This window comes from Lygodium microphyllum, chromosome 15 (assembly GCF_053477565.2).
Source record: "Lygodium microphyllum isolate KBCC chromosome 15, Lygodium_microphyllum_v1.1.10, whole genome shotgun sequence".
Taxonomy (NCBI): domain Eukaryota; kingdom Viridiplantae; phylum Streptophyta; class Polypodiopsida; order Schizaeales; family Lygodiaceae; genus Lygodium; species Lygodium microphyllum.
This window is the reverse complement of record NC_141149.1, coordinates 101580783-101593489: the sequence shown is the minus strand read 5'-3', so window position 1 is coordinate 101593489 and position 12707 is coordinate 101580783. Positions and strand designations below refer to the sequence as shown.

The following is a 12707-nucleotide window of genomic DNA, read 5'->3' as shown; positions in this document are numbered from 1 at the left end:
AGAATGGCTTATTTCTTGACCGTGACGACCTGCTATTTTGTGCATTGTGCCTCTATCTTGGTCTCCATGTCCTGTATTTAGTACGTGAAAGCTCCTTGGTCTTTGCACATGTCCACTTCAAGAGTTGGACACCTTGTCCTTGTGAGAAACTAGAATGTAACTAATCTGATAGATAAATCTATGGTAAGATTGAAAATTTGGAATGTAGCTGATCTGAGAGAGAAATCTATGGTTAGATTGTGACCAAATGGATCAAAGACCAATGCTTTGATATAACTTGTCAAGAAGAGGACAGAGAGGTGAGAAAAGAGAGTGCAAAAGAGAGAGAAAAGACAAGACAGAATGAATTGATGAGGAGAGAGAAATACTAGAAAGATAGGAGAGAGGTGAGAGAAGCCATCAAAGCTATGAATAAGAAGGTAAGATGAAGAGACGGTTATTGTAATCATGTAAAGTGATGAAAATTTACAAGTCTTAGCATAATGTCTCTTCCTAGCTTCTTACATTTCATCTCCAAGATCACTATCCCAATAAGATAATCACCCATAATTTTCAAGACTTATGGAGTCTTTGGAAGTTTTTATGAATTTTTTGGAGCAAAAAAGTTAGACCCTACACCGCTTTGGGAGACAATCTAGAAGCATTAGATTGCCTCCCATTGTGTCATAGGTTACAACCAATTTTTTAAGAGTTTCTTATCCTCCTTGCATGAAATATCATTACAAATTTTGTCTCTCTTGCTTTTGCTATCATTGCTTCTTATTGGATACGATTTGGAGCTTTCTTAAACAAGGTAACTTGTTATATTCTTGGTCTCTTTAGGGATTAGAAATGCTTTCCATATTTATACCTACTTAATCTTTTGTAATATTGTCAATAATAGATATTTGAAGTCTCAATAAGCAACATGCACTTTCTCTTACAAGAAATAGATGTGAATGAAGTCTATTATGTTATACTACATTATCATGGGGAGTAAGATTTTGCAATGTGCAAATATGCTTTGGAAGAGTATTTCCACTATCCAATGGATCCTTATAAATTACTAAATCAAATTTCTCACCAACAAGATAGCATCATCCATGGAGAGAGTAATAGCAAATGCTTTCGAATGAATATTTATCCTTATAAAGAGGAGGATGGTTGCAAGTAATCTTAGTAGTTGTGGAAATTTGTTTTATTATTTTTAACATCCATGCTCTCATTTGCATAGTTTACATTAAATTGCTTCAAAGGTGATAATGTTTGACTTGTAAGATCCAAAGTAATCATGATTGTTACACTTACATGGATATTGCTAACAATTCGAATTCTACACACTTGGACCTTATAGAGGGAAGGTAACTTCCAAGACAATAAAGGCACAAAAGAATGCCAAGGTGGAGAGGTCAAGAGGAGCCAAAGAGAGTGCAAACACCAAAAAAGAACCCATAAAATTTCACTTGTCAATGACTTCAACAATTGCCATTCCACATTTTTGGATGGAAACACATTTATATAAATTTTTTGTGGTTTCTTCTAAATTTCATTTAAGATAATAATAGACAATTATTCTTGTAAAAGAGATTTAAAAATACTATGGCATAAAAGGCAATAGATGAGGATCCTTGGTAGTATATACATGCTTAATGTTTAGAAAGCTTTTTTTTATCTTGTAATTTGAAGCCCACAATCCATCCTTTCCAATGAAAGTTGATAATTTCTCTTTTTCATTTGTCAATTTTGTGGGAACCTTTGCAAGAGGGAAGCAATGTTTTCCAATCATAGAGCTCACTACTTGTTGGATCCTTTAAAGCATCCCTTCATGTGTTGTAAGATGTACATGCATGTATAGAGTTAGATGGTTGCCTAGAAGAATCCATGAAAGAATTATAGAGATTAAAAAGATTAATGAGATTGAAATAGAGTGAAGGCGTTCAAAAATGATATTAAATTGGAGTTGAAGTGCCAAAACAATGTACCTATGAGATGAATGCACACGAAAGGGTGCAAATAACAAAACATTCAAATGTCTCTTAAATGGAGTCAAAATTTTCTATTTTTGGTACTAAAAAGAGAAAAGAGTAAGGCAAAAAACATCACATCTTGTACAAAGCTTTTGTTGTAAGTGCCTCAAGAGGATTAAAAGCTCTTTATTACCTATATGCTAAAGGTAGGTGAAATTTGGCTAAAGTAGTAGAGAGTCATATTAGCTAAAGTAATAGAAAGTCAAATTTTACATTTGATCACATGTGACATTTTCCCATTTATCTACTCACTATTGTCACCATTGTTGAAAATTAATCAAATGGCTTGTTTGACCTCAAAATTAGCCCTAATATGAAAGGGGAATTTCCTAGATAAAAGCCTCTATTTGAATAAGTAAAGCCTATAGGATGGGGTGGCCACCCAAATTTTCTTAGCCCTACATTACCAAGTGGATGTATAGCATGGGGGCAACACTTCTATTTCATCATGAGGCTGAGGGTGGCAAGAGAGCAAGGTTCAAAGTCATCTCTATTATTGCACTTAATTAGTTGTTTCCATGTTGGGCTAGCCAATGCAATCATTTGGGAGGAGAGATCGTGAGCAATAGAAGACGTGGGCCAATCTTGCAATTGTTTGTTGTTACACTATTACTAACCCATAGTACCTTGTATAACTAGGGAGCATAGCCAAATATAATGATTGGCCAAGAAGACAAAGACTTGGAATAAACCATTAGAATGTAATCACAAACTAGGATGCTAATTTTGAGATAAACTCCCTCACATGAGGTGTCAAGGGTTATGCTACTAAACATACAAAAGACACCATACAAAAGAAGTTTAATCTAACAGAGGGTTGGTTCACTAAGACACCATACAAAAGAAGTTTAATCTATTGGTGATGATGACATGGTCATGCAAGTAGCCTTGGCAATCATAAGGGACAACAACATTACATATTGATACCTCTAAGGCGTAAGTGATTGTGAGTGGTGAATAGATTTAAGTTGCCTAAGCAATAGCCCATGGGATCCACCCATGACTAGCCATTGATCTAGGGTAGAAATGCCATTTAAAAATAACATAAAAGAAGACACTCTTCCCAAAGTTTCTAACAAATACCACTCTATGGGATGTCAATAAAAGTCAAAGAATGAGAACTTAGTCCAAACTTGGAACACATTGACTTAACTAGTGATCCTAATATTGGTTGATTTTTTTAAAACATGATATTATTTCAATTTATGAATTTAGAATTATAAACTTCAGACATTTAAATTATGTGATGACACCAACAAGCTCAAAACAAGTGTATGCTTGATCTCTACCTCACATCTTCATAAAAAGATCACCTTTTGTAGTATCAACCTCCTAAGTCTAGTCACACTACAATGGGCGAAATCATCTCCTCTGGATCCTCCTTTGATGAAGAGGGGTCACAAAAAGTCTAGTATGAACATTTAGAAGGCAAGAAAGTAATGGAATGAATATCCAAGCTTTGATGTATGCTCATTTTCAGATAATCAGGATTGTGAACATCAAATAACTCTTAGACATTGTGATAATCTGAATATAAATTAGAATCGTCACAAAACCCCATATACTCTAACCTACATTGAATCAATGAATGAACACTCCATGAACTTGATGTATGAATGTAGCACGTGTGCAGGAGGTGTGTAACTATAAATCATCTTCAAAATAATGGCATCTGTGTATAACACTACGTACATGTGTATCTCCATATAGATGAATGCATGTAAACACGCATGTGTCCAATGGCAGTCATGTATGCATGAACCTTTACAAATATGCATGCAGATGTGTGTAGGTGGGTGTGTGGCTATGAGTGGGCCTTTGTCTGGATGTGTGTGTGTGTGTGTGTGTGTGTGTGTGTGTGTGTGTAGTGAGACAAATCATTATGTAGATTGAAGCCTGCTTTGTTGTATATGGCAAACCTTTGTTTCAGTCAACGCCAGAGCTCCGGGCTTAACCAATACAATATGTACAGAAGGGCTCATCATTGGGTTGCTGCTCAGAATCAGACAGATCCATGGCTTTTCATGATCTTCACATAACAGACCAAAAACATCATTGTAATTTCAGACCTTTTCTGAGGTCGTACTTTTGAAGTTCACTAAAAACTTGCAGCAATTGGAGTTCCCAAAATCTGTCAGCCTTTAAACCATGTTTCAACATCTGCCTGGTTGATTCTGTCAGAGGCTGCAAATAGCACCCTCATCTGCTGCATGTTAGTTCTACAACTGATGCTTGGCATCCAGACGCCACCAACTAGCTCCATCTCCTGTATAAAATGTTCAACATTATCATATCTGCATGCGCAAGAGCAACAATACATCACCTTGATTACACCTGCAAAAAAGATATTTGCATGTGCTACGACCAACATCCCACATGCAATGTTCATTTAGAGAGTGTGTAACTGTGCCACTATGAACACAATCGAAACATAGCCTGCAAAGTTTTGGTTATTCTTCTCAGTAGAACCTATGCCCAAATGTTCTTGCAGGATTCACACAATGACATCGTGTGACCTGAGCAGTTAGGCAAGACAGCAAACAGACCAATAAACAGGTTTAACATCAACCATTTTAGATAAGACAACGATATCCATATTGAAAAGGAGGATATCCAAGCTGCTTGCCTTTATTGACATGCAAAGTAAGGCTGCTGTGCGGATATATTGAAAAATGGTTAAGATGATTAAGCTGGCTGTCATAACAGCGTCGTAGAATCATCAAAAATGCAGGGCACCCTGCTGTTTTCCATGCCCGTAGCGATATATGCAACAGTAATCTAGCCACATTCAGATGTAAAGGTTACTTGACTTACTCAATGAGATGTTCTCCATATGCAACAGAAAGTGATGATTCAACTCACCTCAATGCCTCTTCGTACTCTGGCTTTGCTAAACTGCAAGCTCGGGCACATCTTGCTGAATGAAAACAATTGCCCCAAAAAACTGAGTGCAACAGTCCACCTTACCTCTTGCATTGCTGGATGCAAGCATTGTGAACACTGACCAATTAAAGCAATATCCTGCATAGAAAGTCTCCATCTGCTACCAAGAGTCAACAAATTGAACTGATAAACCCCATTTCATGCATCAGTCACAGCCTCATCTCCACTGTCTGAAAACTCTAGTTCATTAAGAAATTCTTCAAGATCTGAAGGCGCTTCATCATCAATTAGTGTCTCATCATGAGCCTCCAACTCATCTTGAGAAGCATTAACATGTCCATGCATCTCATCACAAGTTTTGTCTTCCCCAGTGGCTGCATTTGGCATTCTAGCTGAATGCTTAGCTTTATAGTTCATAGACCGCAATCGAGGCCCATTTATCAGCATTCTGAAATACTTCATTTTCAAATTAATAAGAGGATGATCTACAATTAGCTGTTTCTTCGCATATCCCTCCCGTAGAAAAATAGTATGAATGTTACCCTTAAGACTAATGTAGAATACACCTGGGAAACGATTGAATGTTTTTGCCACTTTCAAAGGCAACTTAAAGTCTTCCTGGAAGTTAATCATGACCTCGAGTGTAATTTTTTTCTCAACAGTCAGGCTTACAATTTCATGTAGCAAAGCAACCATCTTTCTATCTGCAAGAGGTGTTCCCTCCTGAACCCAGGAGTTGTCCTGATACGGGGAGATATATGGAAGCCTTTGCCACTCATCAATTCGCTTTTTTACATGCTTTCGTAACTGTGTTCCTGGAGAATACCGTAGTGGAAAAGCAAGAGGCTGCCCATTTGTTACAATATCTCCCAAGCCATCCTCCCTTGCTTTTGCTTTTGCTTTCTTCTCGAATTCAGTGATGGCCAGGTTCTGGTCCCAGGCTACTAATCGTAAAGCTTGACTGCGCTTACCTTTACGTAACAGTCTGAAATGCTGAAGATACTTGGGAACAATGCTCTCCACAAAATCTTCAGGTATACCGAAAAATCTAGCAGCAAGTACAAGCTTCACTGTTGCAATTTCATGGTCCTTAGATAGCATCAGCAACTTTTGCAGCTTCTCCACAACAACTGGCTCTTGTTGCTTGTGGATCAGTCTCTCTTCCTCCAAGAGTTCAAATACTTCTTCGGTTAGCCTACAATACTGTTCTTCCTCGTCAGGATGTACAAAGAAGTCGAATATATTAGGGTACCTCTTCATCTTGGCAACAATTTTCTCGTCACTAACTTTCAGGCCCAATCGTCTGCGCAGCTGAAGAAGAACCTTCAAAGGTGCGGCTGCTTTCTTGAACCTCAGTAGTGCATCCCTAAGTACAATAATAGGCTTTAATTCCTTTTCCTTGGATGCAACAGTATCTAAAGGGCGGTCCTTCCGAATCCTGACCTTTGTCACAGGTCTATACGACTCAGGTCTATATGAACGTAGAAAACGAAGCAATGGCACAAGAGGCTGATGCTGCTGCTCATGAAAACTCGGCACAACCTGATGTATCAGCTGGTGTCCACGAACACGCCATACAATCAAGTTTGACACTCGCAAACCTAACCATCTGGCCACCATCATCACGCTACTTCTAGAAGCTAGCTAGCTCTCAGAAGTAGCTCTGCCGGATGCTTGAGATGCTGCTCCAAAAGACTCGGCACACCATAATGGGTCATCTCATGTGCATAACCATGCCGAATAATCGATTTGTCATCTCATGTGTATAGCCATGCCGTACAATCAAACCTGAAACTCGAAACCCTGATAGCCTGACCACCACGATCCTGACTGACTTCCCTCGCTGAAGCTAGCCACCAATCGGCATGATGAGGGCCGAGCATGTCAGAAAGGTCCGATGGAGCTCATTGCCATTTCAGGACATGCCGGAAGAGACTTGACAGCATTCGAGAGACTGCATCTGTCCGATATTGAGAGCATCTTTAGAGACTTGACACTACCAAGTAGACAGCATGGAGAATCCGCATCTGGCCGCCATTCAGACCATCCATGTCGAAGCTATGGAAGATAAATGTAAGCAACCCAATGATCTCTGCTCCACAAATTGACGATGGAACCCTAGCTGTCATCAACATTTAAATTTGAAAGTTGAAACTAGCCTTCGTTTTGGTAGGAGATAAGTATTTCCTCTTGTAGTTTGTGTCCGTCCTTAGGACACCTATCGCCCACATCATGGATCACAAAGAAGTTTAAACACATTCCCATTGTAATTCCCACATTGTGAATTGCGACACTATTATGACTCATGAGCTTCTTCAAGGAAGGAACCACATGCCTAACTTGTGATTGGGAGCAAGGGAGCTACCGATTGTGACCCACAACAACATTATCAACTTGCGTAAGAGGGAGGCACCACATACACCTTGGTGGTTGGCAGCACCCTTCCCCCAACTGCGCCTAGCTAGGTATGTGATGTACCATGGGGGTTAGCAACTCCTTGCCCTCAACAACATCTAGCTAGGTATGTGATGCCTCCTAAGCAAAAGCTCATGATGTTAAACACTATGGGGATAAACAAGGGAAAAGAGCCCCTTTTTCCACATTGTAGAGGCAAGCACAAGCTCAATCACCAGGACCCACAAACCGCTTATTATTCAAGCGTTTCAAATGAGCACTAATGGCTACCTCCCACATAGCCAACGCGTTATCCTTCTCTACGAGTGTAGTGAGCTTACCTTGATGCCTGATCGAGTTGCTTCCTCTCTCAAGTACTCCGATAGCTTCACGATCCTTGATGCAAGCTCAAGCATCCTCAAGCCTCCACCTCCAAGCTCTATCCTCCATAGTCGCACGCGAGGCAAGAGAAGATAAGAGAATAGGAGAGAAGAAGAAGAGAGGAGATGATGGAGAGCTTTACCTCCTTGATCCCTCACACTCTTACACTCCCTCCCTCAAGCACACACAAGCAAGCAAAAGAAGATAAGAAGATAAGAAAGTGAGTGTATTGTTGCCACACACCAAAAGAATGAGCTCTCATTCACTTTTTGAGCTTTATATACAAAACCCTAAATCCCTTTTGGGCAGTCATCCCCTTATCCCCTTTTTTACATGGCAAGCAACCCTTTTTCCCATTGTTCTCTTGTCTTCCTGACTTCCTCCCTACTGCCCATCTACCTATACAATTTGCATGGGTCAGAGCTCAGTGCTTTTAAAATAAATCATGGTGTGCCTTGCACTCTTTTACAAAAGTTTTAACTTGCGCTTTTCCATGTGCGTCTCTCCTTGATTTAGGGCTTTTTCACACTTCTTATGTTTCCCGATTTTTCTTGGTATGCCTTTGTCCTCCATTCCGCTTTTGCCTTGGCCTTGTCTTTTGCTTTAAATTTTTTGGATTTTCCACCTTATTCGTTTGAGGGTTAACACACATGAAAAAATGTTAAATACTTCATAACGATGATACCATTGTAAGATGGGATTTTATTCTTACAATCCTTAATAGCCTAAGTTTTAGTTTTGATTTTGGGTAAGATGGGTATTACAAGGGTAATCTCTCATGTAAGCTTTTGACTTAAGAGATCAATTGTGCAGGGTTGTCCCACACCTCCTTTCCTATTTGTTATGGTCACATAGCCTATACTAAGGGATCTTGATGTCAAGCCTAGATATTAGTCTTTAAAGGGTGCGAGGATGCCCAATGGAGAACTCTTTCATGCTCAACTCATTATGTATGACAGCTTGCATGCAATAGAAGCTATTAAACATTTTGTAGATCTTTTAATGGCTAGCTATATGCAATTTGTCATACTCTTAGAATCTATAATCATAAAATTATCAATTGAAAACAATGTCTCTGTGAGCATGACTTCAAGGTAATAGGAGGAAAAATCTTCAAAAACTTCGGTTGCCCTCTTCAGCGGCTAGGAACACCGCAAACCAATGTTTTCATTGGCTTTTAGACAATCTAAAAGTCAAGTTCCCAAAATGGGTTGGTCTTAGCCATGGTTTTAGCATGCAAGGTGGTCGTAACAAAAATAGTTATATCATTTGTGGTCATCTCTGTATTTGCAACCTTTTCCATTTTCTCAAAGCAATGGGCAAAAGATAGAATAGCTAATTAGAAGCTAGTGCAACCATATTGAATTCCAAGAGTTGGCCATGCTAGACCCTTATTCTCCTCCTTGAATGCATCGAAATACCCCTTCTAAAAAGAGCATGTTTTTCCAAGAGGAGAGAGAGGGGAGGGTCTTAAGACGTCACTTGAGTAGTTATTCCCAAACAACAATTGATAATTTTGGAAGGACGAGACTAAGCGAGGGTTTAGGGAATCGACCACATGGTCACCCTCCCCGTGCAAGCTTGGAGAGCAAGGGGGGAAAAGGGAGGGGGAGGGCCAAGGGTTCTATTTTGGGGACATCTGCTACCACCTTTAGTAGTGAGAGAGAGAGAGTGTGTGTGTGTGTGTGTGCGTGCATGCGTTGTGTGTGTGTGAAGAGATCAGCCAAGCACATGGGCAACTAACCTTCTTTGTTGAGTCTTGAATGCAACCAAAGCAAGGCCACCCCCAATGTTGCTACTCTAGCTAGTTGTACACCTTCTCATCCCCCAAATTGCAATGATGGTTGAGATATTGCTATAGCCACCTTCATTGCGTCACCATGTCATTGTCTAAAAGAGTTGCTTCTTCACCATTCTTTCATCACCAATCAAACATTACCTTTTGCTCCTCAACCTTACATCATCTTTATCCTTCTATAATGCAAGAGGTATTACCTTAGCTGTAATAACACTTATCTCACCCTTATAACCCTTTTACCTCTCCCCCCCCCCCCACCAAAAAAAAAGAAATGGGTTAATCATCTCCACTATCATGCCATTCTATCTTGATCAATCACTCCATTATCTTTATTATTGTTACCTTACGCATAAGAACCCTTGTCTCAACCTCATAAGCCTTATAACTCCACCCCCTCCAAAAAAAAGAGTTAATCATCTTCATTATTATGCCATTCTATATTGTTCAATAATTCCATCGTCTCTATTACTAACATCAAGATCTTGTAACACTCTTCATAATCCTGTATCATTATCTTCCAACATCTTGAATTGTCATTGTTTTTTATTCATAAAGGCTTGTTATCTCCCCTTTTTATAATATATGAAGGGTATACTTGTGAAACCTTTGATAAAAATAGTTGTGCAATGGTATTAAAATTTCCAATTCCCACCATTGGAATGATCCTTGGTATGTGCATCAAGATGGATACATTGCTTTATGTGTCATAAGGTGCAAATAAAGTATTTATCAGACATAGCAAGGCAAGCAATTGATAATCAATGTTGTGGACATCTTCTTGGTACACACAGGGCTTGCTCATTTGAGAGCATGAGAATTCCCTCGTGAAGATGTACATGTAGTATGTGATGTCATAGGAAGCCCCTCTAAGTTAGAATATATCTCTAAGTATCCTTGTGTGAACTTTAAGGCACATAAGAGACCATAGAGAAAGATTGCTCCAATGATAAATTAAACCAATAGACAAGCCTCCATCTAAAAGGGGAGTAGAACGTGGAAGCACAAACCAAAGCAAGAAGGGAGCTAGGGCTATGGAGGTTCAAGCAAGAAGAGAGAGATCGGTGTGTGGCAACTTCAACAATCACAATGTGTGACCTGCCTTCGCTTATTCTACTTAACACTTGTAGGTGGCTAGGCCAACCCTTAACCTCGAATAATCTCCTACTTAAAGGCAAATGTGCCTTAATGAGGAGTAAAAGAAAAAGAGAAAAGTACAACATGTACATAGAGTTCAACAAGATGAGAAAAGACGTCATCTTATTCTATGTTCATCATCTTCCTAATGAAGACATACCATTCCACTAGGAAACTTGTCGTAAGTAGATTTGTAGGATTCATATCTATAGAGATCTTGACAACTTTATGGATTTGTCCTCTACCACCTCTCTGATGAAGTGATAGTGCACCTCAATGTGCTTTGTCTTTGCATGGAAGACCGGATTACAAGCCAACTAAATGTCACTCGTTAAATGTGAATGCAATGTAGGGGATATAGTCATACCAATATTAGCAACTAAATGGCCTAACCGTAGAACCTCCTTGTAAGCCTCGATGGCAATGTACTCAACCTCGATAGTAGACAACATCATGCATTTTTGCACTATGAACATCCAAGAGATAGCATCTCGAGTATAGGTAAAGACATATCCAAAGGTGGACTTTCTATCGTTTGCATGTCCTACATAATCTTAGTCTATGTAACTCACAACTCCTATATCATGGACTTTCTATCCAAAGGTGGACTTTCTATCATTTGCATGTCCTACATAATCTAAGTCTATGTAACTCACAACTCCTATATCATGGCTAACATAGCAAATGCACATATTTATAGCTAGGGCTATGGAGATTCAAGCAAGAAGAGAGAGATCGGTGTGTGGCAACTTCAACAATCACAATGTGTGACATGCCTTCGCTTATTCTACTTGTCACTAAAAGAATAAAGAATAAAGTGACAATGATGGGTATCCGCCACTTGCAGTATACAAGTATGTGGATTTGTATACCAATGAATGTAGGTGGCTAGGTCAGCAATTAACCTTGAATAATCTCCTACTTAAAAGAAAATGTGCCTTTATGAGGAGTTATAAAAAAAAAGAGAAAAGTACAACATGTACATAGAGTTCAACAAGATGAGAAAGTATGTCATCTTATTCTGTGCTCATTATCTTCCTAATAAAGACATACCATTCCACTGGGAAATTTTAAGTAAGTAGATCTGTAGGATTCATATCCATAGGGATCTTAACAACTTAATGTCCTACATAATCTAAGTCTATGTAACCCACAACTCCTATATCCTAGCTACCATAGTAAATGCACATATCTATATTGTCTTTAAGGAATCTCATGATACTCTTCAAGGTGTCCCAATGTCACCTACCACATGTAGTCATATAATATACCACCACTCCCACTGCAAATGCTATATCACAACGAGGTAGTATCATGACATACATGAAGCTACCCACTGTGAATTCATATGGAACCCTGGCCATCTCAGCCCTCTCATCATTTGGCTGCAAATAATCAGCCTAGCTTACCTTCACATGAGAAGTTAAAGGGCAACTAATAGGCTTACTATCCTGCATATGGAATCGCTCAGGTACTCTATGTATGTACTTCTTCTGGGACAAGTAAAGAAGTCCCTTAGAGTGATTGTGCATAATGTGCATGCCAAGTATGTATGAGGCCCATCCCATGTCTTTTATCTCAAAGCTCTTCTTGAGTTGAGTCTTTAAAGCATCCAACTCACCATGAGCACTCCCAGCTATAAGCACGAGTCCCATGTCCTTCATCTCAAAGCTCTTCTTGAGTTAATTCTTTAAATGTATAGACACAAATTCATATCACTATGGGAATACCCCAGTGAATGTATGAAAGCGTCAAACTTATGGTACCATTCTCTAGGTGCATGCTTAATCCCATAAATAATATTGTTCAATTTGCACACTATATGTTCCTTGTCTTTCTCCACAAAGCTCTTAGGCTGCTACATATAAATGTCCTCATACAAGACCCATGTAGAAAAGTCATCCTCATATCCATCTCATAAAGATCCAAATCTAACTAAGCAACCAAGGCTAAGACCTAGCATAGGGTAGTCATATTGACCACGTGAGAGAATATCTCATGAGAATCAACTCCCTTTTCATACTTAAAGCCCTTTTAGTAACCAATTTGGCCTTATATGTTGGCTTCAGGTGACCACGGGTACCCTTCAACTTGTACACCCACTTGTATGG

At 39.2% G+C, this 12707-nt stretch overlaps 1 protein-coding gene across 3 annotated transcripts; it reads right to left on the bottom strand.

Moving 5' to 3' along the window:
* Positions 1–3603: 3603 nt before the first annotated feature.
* LOC148024834 (protein ROOT PRIMORDIUM DEFECTIVE 1-like) lies at positions 3604–7079 on the bottom strand. Of its 3 annotated transcripts, none has more exons than XM_087694498.1 (2): positions 4869–7079; positions 3604–4784 (listed from the first exon to the last, which is right to left on the bottom strand). In XM_087694498.1, the coding sequence occupies exon 1, from the start codon at positions 6510–6512 to the stop codon at positions 5088–5090; it is 1425 nt and encodes a 474-aa protein (XP_087550624.1). In that variant the 5' UTR covers positions 6513–7079; the 3' UTR covers positions 3604–4784; positions 4869–5087. The 3 variants fall into 3 exon arrangements, with proteins under 3 accessions (XP_087550624.1, XP_087550625.1, XP_087550623.1); XM_087694499.1 differs by having other exon boundaries at positions 3605–4272; XM_087694497.1 differs by having other exon boundaries at positions 3606–4272; positions 4633–7079.
* Positions 7080–12707: the final 5628 nt, after the last annotated feature.